General features: G+C 37.6%; 1 protein-coding gene across 6 annotated transcripts in view; it reads left to right on the top strand.

Moving 5' to 3' along the window:
• Nucleotides 1-15,000, top strand: part of cog7 (component of oligomeric golgi complex 7) — a 30,413-nt gene that overhangs the window by 3,128 nt on the left and 12,285 nt on the right. For 4 of the 6 annotated variants that reach the window (XR_012399215.1, XR_012399213.1, XR_012399214.1 and 1 more), the window contains 8 exon segments: nt 1-134; nt 4,109-4,225; nt 6,666-6,834; nt 7,706-7,788; nt 7,944-8,066; nt 10,240-10,438; nt 11,381-11,508; nt 12,309-12,463. The exon segment at nt 1-134 is cut by the window's left edge and continues 15 nt beyond it. Coding sequence is in view for 2 of the 6 variants with exons in the window: in NM_001077393.1 (NP_001070861.1) it covers nt 1-134; nt 4,109-4,225; nt 6,666-6,834; nt 7,706-7,788; nt 7,944-8,066; nt 10,240-10,438; nt 11,381-11,508; nt 12,309-12,463 (1,108 nt within the window). In the remaining 4 variants the exon portion in view is untranslated. 6 annotated transcript variants of the gene reach the window in all.

Raw genomic sequence — 15,000 nt, 5'->3', positions numbered from 1 at the left:
CTCTGCAGAATATGCCGCGTGTACTGAGAGATATTGAGGCTCTAAAACAAGAGGCATCATTTCTGAAGGATCAGATGATTCTGGTTAAAGAGGACATCAAGAAATTTGAGCAGGACACAGTGCAGTCTATGCAGGTAACTATAAATACACTAGGGTTGGGCATCTAAGCTATAATGCCGATCCGATACGCATCTCGATACAAAGAATACGATCCGATATATTAGCGATACATTTGTGACATATTGCGATGCGACACGATACGATTCACACCCATATCACGATACAATGCGATAATTCAGCACTAACTAATTAAATCAAGTTTATGAGTTGATGTAAAAGAGGATGCTGTGCCATTGAATGAGTTTGATTATTTATTAACCAAGCAAAACCAAGACTTTTTTTACAAACTGGCTTTTCTCTCAGAGCCAGAGTGTCAGTTTACAGTAGAGGGCCATTTTAGATAATATAGCACATATTATTGAAGTATTTTCAAGATAAACAGAATGTATAAGTGCAATATATATGATAAATGTATATATTTGCACTCTTTCAACATAAAGGTTGAGCATTGCACAACAAGAATTGTGATTTAACTTTTCAACTATGAAAACAAGTTTTACAAAGATATATTTTGCCACTGAATATTCAAAACTTAAGGTCGTGAACTAGCAGTGTTATGTTGCTTTGAAACATCACTGTCACTGTAAACAACAGGCTAATAAAAATATAACAAACCAGCAATCTTCTTGCTGTGAGGTGGTCAAACTACCCACTGTGCCACCGTGACACCCATTATTTTTATCATTATCATTATTAATAATAATATTATTATTATTATAATTAAATAAAAATTAACAGGAGGAGGTGTTTAAACCCGCCTAGTGCGGCAGTATAGAGAGGGCGGCGTCCGCAACACCAAGTTATATCCGCGAATAGGGCAGCAGAATAGAGGTCCGCGACACCCGCGCGTCCTCAGTTATATCCGCGCATAGGGCGGAAGAATAGAGGTCCGCGACACCCGCGCGTCCTCAGTTATATCTGCGCATAGGGCGGAAGAATAGAGGTCCACGACACCCGCGCGTCCTCAGTTATATCCGCTTATAGGGCGGAAGAATAGAGGTCCGCGACACCCGCGCGTCCTCAGTTATATCCGCGCATAGGGCGGAAGAATAGAGGTCCGCGACACCCGCGCGTCCTCAGTTATATCCGCGCATAGGGCGGCAGAATAGAGGTCCGCGACACCTGCGCGTCCTCAGTTATATCCGCGCATAGGGCGGCAGAATAGAGGTCCGCGACACGTCACTTCATTTTCATAACCGGTCACTATCGTTTTCACATTGTGTACCTGATACACTGAGTTGTAGTGTAAGTGTACACATCCGCAAATCCGTTGATAAGGCTTACTTTATGTAGGTCGATTAAATTATGCGCCAAAAACAGGTTGACAACACTTGTTAATAAATAAAAAATACATTCTATATTAAAAATATAAGCTGTATCTCGGAAAAACCGATGCATCTCGCAAAAACCGATGCATCTCGATTTGCTTCCAAAATTTCATTCATCCTCTGCTGCTCAACCGATGCACTCGCATCGTGCACGCGCATGACCGCGTATCGATACATATCGGTTAATCTTCCCATCCCTAAAATACACACATCCAAATCACTTCATATTTTGTGGATACAGGGATTGTCAGAGAGGGTGATAGAGATAACATACCATTATATAGTAATTAGCCTCAATTATTTACTTGATCTTAGAGTGCTCTTAGTATGTATTAGGTCAATGTAAGGTTGCAATTCTGCTCATAGCTGGTTTGGTTTTTGATTTATTATGCTTTTAACAAAGACTTTTTAAAACTCACTGTATGGACATATTGGTCCAAAATGTCTATCATATAAAGTAAGTGTCATGTTTTTCAACATTTGGAGACTTTTATTGAAGATGTGGTACAAGTCATCTCTTATCCTAATACAGAGGGGGAAATAAGTATTGAACACGTCACCATTTTTCTCAGAAAACATGTGTAAAGGTGCCGTTGACTTCAAATTTTCATTGAATGTTTAAAGCAACCAAAGAAATCCATGTATGCAAAGAAAACAATATTAATAGTTTACTATTTAAATTATGAGTAATAAAATGAAATGACGCAGGAAAAAAGCATTGAACACATGAAGAAAAGGAGGTGTAGAAAGGCAGTAAAATCCCAGACAGCAGCTGAAATCTCTCAGTAGTTCTTCAGCAAGCCTCTGCTCTTTCTCAGTGTAAATGATTATCAGCTGCTTCAGTCCAACATCTACATTAGCAGGAGGATGAAGATGAAAACTGGGTGGACATTTCAGCAAGACAATGATCCAGAACACAGCCAAGGAAACTCTCAAATTCTCTTAGAGAAGGAAAATCATGGCCCAGCCAATCACCTGACTCGAATCCAATTGAAAATAAAAATAATAAAGCTCAGATTTGATAGTTGAGACCCACAGAACCTGTTGAAGACTGTGGAAAAACTCACACCTGACAATGCATGTGACTTCATTCTCCATATGAGAGGTGTCTTTAAGCTGCAATCATTAAAAAAAGCCTTTAGAAATATTATTCCCAAGAAAAAACATGACATGTTCAAGAATTATTTTCCCTGCTGCATAATGATATATATATATATATATATATATATATATATATATATATATATATATAAATATATATATATATATATATATATATATATAGATATAGATATAGATATAGATATATATAGTATTAATTAACTGAATTTGCAGAATATATATATATATATATATATATATATATATATATATATATATATATATATATATATATGTATATATATATATATATGTAAATTACTTGGTAGGGCATCCGCTGCATAAAACATATACTGGATAAGTTGGCAGTTCATTCCGCTGTGGTGACCCCAGATTAATAAAGGGACTAGGCCGAAAATAAAATAAAAGAATGAATAAATGAATGAATGTAAATTACAATTTTTTTGTTTACATTTTAAATTATATGCTAAAAATATCCTCCTTTGTATCAGATCATTTTATTATTTTTTTATCTTCAGGGAAAACTGCTCAGCTTTGATGAACATAAAATAAATATATATATTTTTTGATATCTACACTAATACACCCACATAATATAATTGCACAATATTAATGAATTTTGCGCAATTTATGAATTTTAATAAGACAAAATGTACATTTTTTCCACATGCCAAACCTAAAATATGTGCATATTATATATATATATATACACACACACACACACACACACACACACACACACACACACACACACACATATATATATATATATATATATATATATATATATATATATATATATATATATATATATATATATATATATATATATATATATATATATATATATATATATATATATATATATTTTTTTACATTGTAGTTGCCAGCAAAATGATGGGTGGTTAACAAATAATGTTTGACTCCTTTTTCCCAAATTGCACTGGAATTAAATATTGCAGTTTAAATGTGGTTTAAATGTTTTGTCTTGAATGTTTGCTACAATTTCTAAATTGAGTCTAAAATAGATTGATGAAATGATAAAAGTACAAAAGTTTCTACACCTTTTCCCCCAAACTATATTCTGTTTGCATTAATTCAGCCAACAAAGATCAACATGTAAAATCAAATTAAAAAAATACAAAAATGTCTATAAGGATGCACAAGAGTGATAATATAGAAAATTCAGCTTTTAATCAAAGGAATAAATAACTTTTTAAAATATATTAGATCAGAAAACTGCATTTTTTAAATATATAATAATATTTCACAATACTACTGGTGTTACTGTATTTGTTTCTTTCATTCACTTGGAAAAAAAAAGTCATCTGGAAAACTTGGAAAACAAACCCAACTTACCCCAAATTTAGAAATTGCGCAACCAAAATAATTATAAAACATGCCGCCGAATATACAAATCATCATTTTATAGGTCATTACAGGCAGATATTGTACAAACGTCTCCTTTGTACATCAGCTTGCTCTACAGAATAAAGCATTGTTTGTCCAGCACAGTGATGCATGGTGTGTTCTGGCAGGTGCTGGTGGAGATTGACCAGGTGAAGTCTCGCATGCAGCTGGCAGCAGAAGCGCTGCAGGAGGCCGATAAGTGGAGCACACTCAGTGCTGACATCGAGGAGACCTTTAAAACACAGGTGATGATTACAGTTATGCAATTTGGCTGATGATTATTTTGTCTAAGAAATAATAACAATTACGCAATATTAGATTTGTTTCATGGTGACTTTGTCATGCTTTGTATTTATTAAAGAGTCATTACAAATTATTAAGTTTAATTGGAAGTTGTCACTTTATACCTTTTAAATTATTAAAGGAATTTATTGCATTCTGTAAATACTGCACATAGAAAACTCACACACAATAAGAAAACAATATGTCAGGAAGATTTGCTACTGAAAACTACTTTAGCTGTTTATTATTATTTTCTAAACAAGCTGTTGCCAATTGCTGGTGCTAGAAGTTTTTAAACTCTTTCTACTTATGACACTTTACACAAACAGTTTCACATTTTTTTAAATTTACATGTCTATTTATGGTTTCACTTGTGCCTATTAAAGGACACTTAGTTTGCCCCTTTTTTAATGATTTAATATTAATATTCTGGTTCTTCTGAGTGTGCCAGTTTAGGTTCAGTTCAACACACAGTTCAGATGTTTTATTATAATGTGTTAAATAGTGTCATGTTGGGGGCGTGTACACAGTTTGCTGTTTTAGGGGCGTGTTGCTTCACAGTTTCGGCTTCCCGCCCAACATAACAAGCGGGCGGAGCCAAGAGCTCCCACGCTTTGTTTTTACAACAGACAGGCAGACAGACAGAGAAAGAAGCTAAGCTATGCTAGGATGAGCATTCAGTCGTACATGTATGAGTCGGAAAACAGACCAAGCAGAGAGTTCAGACCCAAGTGCCGAGCTTGTACACCGAGACTAATAACCACACACACTAAATTAACTTTGACTGAGGCACCGAATGCAGCTGCTGACCCGAAGCTCCGCCGTGGGTTTCTGTCGGGGTACACACGGCACGCAAAGCCACTGACCTGAAGCTCCGCTGTGTGCACCCCGACAGAAACCTCCGCCGCACAAAGCCGCTGACCCGAAGCTCCGCCGCGTGCACCCCGACAGAAACCCACGCCGCGCAAAGCCGCTGACCCGAAGCTCCGCCGCGAGCACCCCGACAGAAACCCACGCCGCGCAAAGCCGCTGACCCGAAGCTCCGCCACGTGCACCCCGACAGAAACCTCCGCCGCACAAAGCCGCTGACCCGAAGCCCCGCCACGTGCACCCCGACAGAAACCTCTGCCGCACAAAGCCGCTGACCCGAAGCCCCGCCGCGTGCACCCCGACAGAAACCTCCGCCGCACAAAGCCGCTGACCCGAAGCTCCGTCGCGTGCACCCCGACAGAAACCTCCGCCGCACAAAGCCGCTGACCCGAAGCCCCGCCACGTGCACCCCGACAGAAACCTCCGCCGCACAAAGCCGCTGACCCGAAGCCCCGCCGCGTGCACCCCGACAGAAACCTCCACCGCACAAAGCCGCTGACCCGAAGCTCCGCCACGTGCACCCCGACAGAAACCTCCGCACAAAGCCTCCGCACAAAGGCGCTGACCCGAAGCTCCGCCGCGTGCACCCCGACAGAAACCCACGCCGCGCAAAGCCGCTGACCCGAAGCTCCGCCTCGTGCACCCCGACAGAAACCTCCGCCGCACCGAGCCGCTGACCCGAAGCTCCGCAGCGTGCACCCCGACAGAAACCCACGCTCAGAACTCCGAAATGCACGGTGCTGCGCCACGCAAAAGGCAAAAGCAATAATTCCAATTAGAGAGATAATATGGAGAATATTGATCTTGTGTTGAGCCCCATGAGCTTTTCACCAAAAAAAAAAAATAGAGCACGGGTGTTCCTTTAGTGATATCGCTTTGACTCACACGTTGAAAATGGCGGACGTGCAACAAGAAACTGAGGATATGATCGTGATGCAAGGCTGTCAATCAATATTGGTGGGCGGGGGGACCGCTCTTCTACGTAAAGTTGCGGTCGGTCTGAAAACCACTCCAATTAGTCCACTGTTTGTTTTGTTATTAAATTGAAAAAAAAAAGCACTGTGTGTTTATATCAGCCCAATATGACGGTCTAAACACTATACCTACACACGTGTCTGTCCAAACAGCTTGAAAAGTAGATTTTTCACCATAGGTGCCCTTTAAAGAAACTGCATCATATGTAGTTGTCAGAAACAACTGTGGTTCGATTAATTGACTGCAGTTAGATGGTTATTTTAAGGTAAAGTCTGTATGGAATCAAAGTTTACAATCTTTATTTTGCTAGAGCACATGTTATTCTTTAGAACAATTAATCTGTGCAAGTTAATCCACTGAAAAATAAAGTTTGCTTTGGTAATCTTCAATCAAAGTCTGACCATTTGCTTCTGCATTTGGATTGGCTCCTTCTCTGATGACACGGTTCAGACACAAAATTGGAAGTACATTAACTTACTGAAGTAAAAGTCTCAGAAACTTCCAATTTATGCCAACTTTAACAATAATGTGTGAACTGCTCGTGTGTGTGTGTTCCAGGACGTGGCTGTAATCAGCAGTAAACTGACCGCCATGCAGGGTAGTTTGGCGATGTTGGTGGACACACCGGACTACAGTGAGAAGTGTGTTCAGCTGGAGGCCCTGAAGAACCGCCTGGAGGCTCTGACCAGCACACAAATTGTCTCCACTTTCAACTCTCTTGCCACAGGTCACGCTCGCATCAGACTTATTGACCTTATTCTGTGATGTGGAAGTGCGCTTGTTTTAGAACTTCTGATTCAGTTCAGCCTATGGGAGAAATGACTAGGATTACAGAACGGCAGAAAACAGTCAAACGACTCGCTTTATAAACAAGTGTGTTCATAACTATAAACAAAAAGTAGAATAATATAATAAGAAAATATCAGTTTGCAACATCAAGCAGAATAACAAGCTGTTTTTGCCTAAAATCAATCTATCTATCTATCTATCTATCTATCTATCTATCTATCTATCTATCTATCTATCTATCTATCTATCTATCTATCTATCTATCTGTCTATCTGTCTATCTGTCTATCTGTCTGTCTGTCTGTGTCTGTCTGTCTGTCTGTCTGTCTGTCTGTCTGTCTGTCTGACTGGGCTAGTTACCTATCTATCTGTCTGTCTGTCCGTTTGTCCGTCCGTCCATCTTAACAAGACACCCTTTTTCTATAAATTCAATTAAGAAATACTTTATTTATATTAGCGACATGGAAAGGAGTATTTTTGTTGTACTTTTTAAAGTTTATACTGAAAATGTGATTTATTTTATTTATATCTTCAAACAAATGCAATTTTAAAAATAGAAACTTTTCAAAATTGTACATATCTCACAATATTACTGTTTTTACAGTATTTTTGTTTCATTCTGTAGCTAAGTTTAAAAAGAGTTTCTTTCAGAAACATGGAAAACAAACCTACCTAAGCTCAAATGTGTACATTTTGCAACCAAAATAAATTTTCAACACATGCTGCAGAATATGAGAATCATCATTTTATGTTTTTAATATGCTTTTATCATGCTGTGATGATGATCTTTATTTTTCTGTGCTGTTTCAGATCAAGCAAAGCTTTTTGTTAGAGTTTTTACCGAGATGGACAGAATGCCTCAGTTACTGGCTTACTACTACAAGTGCCACAAGGTGCAGTATTTTATTATTATATATTTTTTAATTAAGAGTTATCCGGAAATGATGCATGTATTTAAATCTGACACTGTACTGGACAATGTTTTATACACTTTTGTTTTATTATGCATGTGTGAACATAAGCATGAAAATCAACCTGTGTGTTTAAGGCCCAGTTGTTGACTGTGTGGGAAAGCATCTGTCAGTCAGACGCTCCTCTGAAACAGCAGCTCTCAGAGTTTTACGACACACTTCTGTCCACATGGCACACACAGCTTCAGTGGAGCAGCCAGGTAAAAAAATAACACACAATTTCTTTTTGTTCATTTGTTAAGGCCCTGTTTGACTCTAATTTTTAATTTTGTTGTCTATAAATTGAGATTAATGTGGATTTTAAGTATTCAATTATTACATAATTTAACGGACTTTTCTGACTAAGTAATTAGGAAAGTAATTTAAATGCAATTTTACTGATTAATTTTAGTTATTATTTAATTTTTGTAGTACAGTGGTTGTGTATATTGGAGTGAAACCGCTTTTTGAATGAGATCAAATGTTGGGCGGGGCTTAATTTTGTTCACTGGGAGTTGATTGGATGGTTGTGATTTACTATTGGTGGGTTTAATGGAAGTGAATTTAAAGAGGACCTATTATGCACATTTTTACAAGATGTAAAATAAGTCTCTGATGCGCCTAAAGTACAGGTGTCAGCTAGTTTCTGGAGGGCTGCAGCTCTGCACAGTTTAGTTCCAACCCTAATTAAACACACCTGATCCAACTAATTGAGTCTTTAGGCTTGTTTAAAACCTACAGGTAAGTGTGTTGAAGTGGGGTTGTAACTGTGCAGAGCAGCGGCCCTCCAGGAACTGGCTTTGACACCTCTGTCTTATGCTGAGTTCACACCAGACGCGGCACGCACGTCAAGCGCGAGTGATTTACATGTTAAGTCAATGCAAACACGTGAATAGACATCTATCTTATCGCCTGTTGTCGGTGTCCCAGGTGAAATCCCCCAGCAGACACCGACAAGAAGTTCATCAAACTGGGCTGGGCTCAGTCAGAAGCACCGCTGTAAACCTCCATCAGCCAGGTTCAGTTTCTGGAAGAGTCTATGCGCTTAAAGAGCTGGATGCACCTCTAAAAGGATGTAGTGGGCTCAGACACGGCTCTAAACGTATCGGCGGTGTTTATCATCTTTCATAAAGCACATAAACACTGTTATTTTCTTCATAAAATCCATGTTAGCCCTTTAGCTATGAAGCTAGAGTCACCGGGCAGACAGAAGCCCTGCCCATCACGCGAATCCGCGTCTGTTCTGAAGTGAATTTGACACGCGAATGAAGCGGTTGTTGACGGGCGAATGAAGTGGGGTTTGACGTGTGAATGAAGCGAGTAAACTCAAATGTTCACGCGGCTATTTACGCGCGATTTATCCGCGTGTACCACGTCTGGTGTGAACACAGCATCAGAGCGTGTGTGTGACTTTTTCGCTCAAAGTAGCCCACATATAATGATTTATAACTTTTTGAAACGGCCCCTTTTAGGCTTTGATCCTGATTGTGTTTTTGTTGACTTTAGCTTTGAAGGGCACATAGTTTTTCCCTTTTTTTAAAGATTTAATATTATTGTGAGTGCGCCAGTTTAGGTTCTGTTCAAAACACACAGTCAATGAAAAGTACACATGTTTGCAAACCCACCTAAAGTTACAAACAATGGCGCAGATGAGAGCGATCGTGGTGAATGTTGATCTTGTGTTAAGCCCAATGAGCTTTACATCTAAAAACAGAGCAAAAGTGTTTCTTTGGTGACATCGCTTTGACTAACAGGCTGAAAATGGCAGACATGAAACAACAACTGAGAATATGGTAATGCGCGCCTGTCAATCAATATTGCTGGGCGGGGCGCACTCCTATGTCAAGTTGCGGTTTATCTCAAAACCGCTCCAATTGGTCCACAGCTTTTATGTTTTTAAATTGAAAAAAAGGACTCGGTGTGTTTTTATCACCCCAATATGATGGTCTATACACTATACTTACACACGTCTGTCCAAACAGCTTGAAAAGTAGATTTTTCACCATAGGTGCCCTTTAAATTCAAATGAGCTTGTGCTCTCTTTAAAAAAGGGCGGAGCTACAAATGCCTGTGTCTCAGCATAGAGGCAGATTCTAAAACAAGACTATTGTCCTATGCTAATGAGGAAGAGATCATCACTAATGGGCGGTGCTTCCCCCGCAGATGATGCGTACAAAGTTAGAATATCAATCAAAGTGTTTCTGCAGACTGCTTTTATCAAGTGAATTATAAATAAATAAAACTAATAAATTTTTACCATTAGAGGCTGGTTATATTCACACACTGCTGACACACAACTGTTTAAACACCTTATAAAAGTGATTTTGCATAATACGTCCCCTTTAAAAAATAATGTATACACACACACACACTGTTTTATATGTGTGTGTGTAGGTCTTCAGGAACCCGTGTGAAGTGCTCACAGTGCTGATGATCCAGACGCTGGGGGCGATGGTGCCTTCAATCCCAGACTGCATTGCTGAGACTCTGAAGCGCTGCTCTGGAGACTGCCGTCTGGACGTGTTGCTGGAGCTTCATCAGACGGCAGCAAACTTCAGCCGCAGCCTGGAGGCGGCCATGCAGCCGCAGCTCGGTGTGTTTTAGTTATTTGACTGTTTATGTGTAGAGAAATTGCTGGAGTGCATCACAATGGAAATAAAGAGATTTGATACTTTGAGAAATTAGGTTAGTGTTTTCTAGTGACAAATATTAGCAAATAGTCACTTATTGTTTTTTCGAACACATTTAAGTTTAAAATTAATTGTGAAAATACAATAATATAAATAGATTGATTATAAATAATAATATATTAATGAAATAATGGATGACAATATAGTAAAATTTTGTTGTTTTAATTCATTATTTGAATACAAAAATAAATAACATTAAGATAATAAAATATTAAAATAAATAAAATATTATTTTTTTATTAATTATTTGAATGCAAAAATAAATATATTGAATTATAAATAATAATAATAAAATATTTTTTTGAAATATTCAAATAATCTTATATTTTAATAAATGAATACAAAAATAAATAAAAATGTCAAATAATAATAAGATAAAAATAATTTATTATTATTACATTTTCATTTAATTTATTTAATGTAATAAAATATTTAATAATTTAATTTAAAAAAGTTTGAATAATGCAAGACCACCCTTACAATGTTCTTTACCCTGCTGTTTTTGTTCAATATTTATATAATTTTTTTCCTTCTTAAATAGTATTGTAAACTGTCAGATATCGTAAGTTATGGTATTGTAAAATTGTTGTAAATAAATTTACAATAAAGTTTTGTAAATTGTATTTTAAATTTATACAATTTTAATAAATTAGAATTAAAATAAAATTATATTAACATTTTTTTAATTATTTAACAATTATTCTTGCTATTATTATAATTATTATTAGTAGTAGTAAATATTGTAATACTTAATTAAAATATAATGATGTTACTATGTGATATAGACTGTGTGTGAGAACGTGATGTTTTTTGTTCATCACATTCTTCGTGTGTGTTTGATTCAGGCGAGTGTAACCTCCTGAAGGTGGCAGAGCTGGTGTCGTGTGTTTATTCACCTTATAAGACTTACCAGATTCAGTACGGAGGCCTGGAAGAGACAAACCTGCTGATCCAGCTCAGTGCTGTTCCACTGGTGAGGCTTTACTGTTTTTTTTTTTTTTTTATCTGACACAAATGATAAGCATACAGACGGATATGCAGATTTGTTTTTGTTTGTATGTTCTGATGTTGTTTGACCTGTTGTGATTTTATGGTCTGAACTAAATGAAAATAAATAAATGTAAAAAATATATATTAATAGAGAAGGTGGCACGGTGGCTCAGTGGTTAGCAATGTGGATCTCTGTCTCTCTTATTCAGGCATTTTCTTTTCGGCTTAGTCCCTTTATTAATCCAGGGTCGCCACAGTGGAATGAACCACTAACTTATCCAGCATATGTTTAATCAGTAGATGCCTTTCCATCACAGGGAAACACCCATACACTCTCATTCAAACACATGCACTATGGACAATTTAGCCTACCCAATTCACCTACACCGCATGTGTTTGGACTGGGAAAACCGGAGCACCCGGAAAAACCCCCACCAACACAGGGAGAACATGCAAACTCCACACAGAAATGCCAACTGACCCAGCCAAAGCTCGAACCAGCGACCTTCTTACTGTGAGGTGAACGTGCTACCCACTGCTCCACCGTGACGCCTGTGTTTTTCTCTCAATTCAATTCAATAATTGCTTTATTCGCATGACGAATTTTACAAATGTATTGCCAAAGCATTTATAAAGTTTAAATTAAAACATACATATATAAAAAATATAATAATTAAATACAAATATTAATAATACATCATATTATTCAATATATCATATTCATGTACATCAATAAAAATAATAATGTCTCTCTCTCTCTTACACTCTCTGTATGTGTGTTAGGAGCGTGGTGAGGTTCTGGACTGTGTATTAGAGCTCACACACTCGGTTCAGAAGGTGTTTGGTTTGGCGGCGGCTGCTGTGGATCGCTGTGTGAAGTTCACGGATGGTCTCGCTGTGTGTGGGCTCATCAAAGCCCTGCGCGCGCTCTTCAACAAGTATGAATCATGCACACACATTTACTACACTTACACAGACATAAACACACTGCCCACAGGTCAGCATGCTGCTTTATTCTTTTGCAGTGATGCCAAAGCGTTTTAACAATGTGTGCAACAGGGAATACTATTAGATTTTCAGAGAAATGTCAAATAAATTAAAATAATTTATGTAGTAAATAAATTTACATTTATGTTTAGTCATTTAGCTGACGCTTTTATCCAAAGCGACTTACAAATGAGGACAAGGAAGCAATTTACACAACAATAAGAGCAACAATGAATAAGTGCTGTAGGCAAGTTTCAGGTCTGTAAAGTCTAAGAAGGAAAGTACTAGTAATTTTTTTTATTTTTCTATTTTATTTATTTATTTTATTTTTTTGAGTACAGTTAGTGGTTTATCCAGAGAGGCAATTCCAGATTAGGAAGTGAAGTGGAGACTAAATAGTTGAGTTTTTAGTCGTTTCTTGAAGACAGCGAGTGACTCAGCCGTTCTGATGCAGTTAGGGAGTTTATTCCACCAAGTGGGCAGATTGAACGTGAGCGTGAGCGAAAGTGATTTCTTCCCTCTTTGGGATGGAACCACGAGGCGACGTTCATTCACAGAACGCAAGTTTCTGGAGGGCACATAGATCTGCAGAAGTGAGAGCAGATAAGGAGCAAGGCCAGAAGTCGCATTGTAGGCAAACATCAGAGCTTTGAATTTGATGCGAGCAGCAACTGGCAGCCAGTGCAAACGGATGAGCAGTGGAGTGACATGTGCTCTTTTAGGTTCATTGAAGACCACTCGTGCTGCTGCATTCTGGAGCATCTGAAGAGGCTTGATAGAGTTAGCTGGGAGCCCGGCTAGTAGAGAGTTGCAGTAATCCAGTTTGGAGAGAACAAGAGCTTGAATAGATAATCAACTATGCAAATATGTACAGTTTAAGTCAGAATTATGAGCCCCCCTGTACATTTATTCCCCAACTTCTGTTTAACAGTGAGATTTTATTTTTCAACACATTTCTAATAACTGATCTTCACCATGATGACAGCACATAATATTCGACTAGATACTCGACTACAATAGAATGATGACAGCACATAATATTCGACTAGATTTTCAAGATACTAGTATTCAGCGTAAAGTAAGATTTAAAGGCTTAACTAAGTTAATTCAGCAAGTTATTCAAATGCATATAACATAGAAAAACAAGACTTTTTCTGTTACCTTCAAGTTATTAATAACATTACAGATTCAGAAGACATAAAAAGAATATAATGCGGATTAATTTGGCCAGCGGAGAAATTAAAATGGTTGTGCCGGACTGAGTCTGGTTCTCTCAAGGTTTTTTTATCATGACTCTCCTATCGGTGAGGTTTTTTTTCCCTCTCCGCTGTCGCCACTGGCTTGCATGGTTCAGGATCAGTAGAGCTACGCATTGATGAATTTGCTCTTCAGTGTTTGGACTCTCAGTAATGATTTAAACCACACTGAACTGAACTTAAACACTAAAAACTGAACTACCCTGGTCCAATTACTATGACCCTTTATGCGAAGCTGCTTTGACACAATCGACATTGTAAAAGCGCTATACAAATACAGCTGAATTGAATTGAATTGAATTAATGGCACCAGGTTAAACTTTAATTGTTATTTGTTTGTTGTTTGTTAGACCCATGTGACGTGTACTGCCTAATCTTGGCCAGGACGCTCTTGTAGAAGAGATTTTTACTCTCAATGCGTCTTTTAAAAGGCCATTACAAAGAAATGTCTCAAGATAGAGACCCCATCTGGAGGTGAACGGCATGATATTGTAAAAGAGGTGTATGATATGGAAGTACTGACGCATTCTTTGAGACAACAAGCCTATAAAATTTCTGCATATGGGATAAATGGTTAAGAAGAAATGTAATGTTTTATTTTTATTGTGATATTTTTATTTATTTATATCTGGAGCCTGTTGATCTTTGTAACTCTTAACAAAATAGTATTTAACAACATTTTATCAATGATAACTATGAATGTAAATAAGATTGTATTCGGTGACCATTAACACTGTGTATATTGACAAGTCAATGACCATTAACTGTATTGTGTGTCTTTTTTGTTTTCATGTTACTTTGAAAATGTTTTTTTTTTTTTTTTTTTCTGTACGGTTTTGAGAAAAGAAAAGTTCAGCAATTCATGTGTGAGTGCCATGAAGGTGTCAGAAAGTTTAACCTGGTGCCATGAAATCAATCTGCTGCATCTGACACTATTATGGAAGTAATAGCATCAGATTTTATGGGACCAGGTTAAACGTTCTGACACCTTTATGACACTTAAGTACATTAAAAATAAATTCAGGCCACGACTGAAACTGGATAATGGCCTCCGAGTGGCGGTCGCCAAAAATACAGACTTGCAATTACAGAATTGACTTGCAAATAAAGGTGCACAAACACCAATTGGTCAAGGTTTGTATATTTATAACCACCACCAGGATATTGGGGGTCATGATTCACTGACATTGTTTTTTTTTAAGGTGTCACAAGCTAAAAGGTTTTGACTTCAA

This window comes from Danio rerio, chromosome 24 (genome assembly GCF_049306965.1).
Source record: "Danio rerio strain Tuebingen ecotype United States chromosome 24, GRCz12tu, whole genome shotgun sequence".
Classification (NCBI taxonomy): Eukaryota; Metazoa; Chordata; class Actinopteri; order Cypriniformes; family Danionidae; genus Danio; species Danio rerio.
The sequence above is the reverse complement of the archived record's forward strand: the minus strand, read 5'-3'. Positions and strand labels throughout refer to the sequence as shown.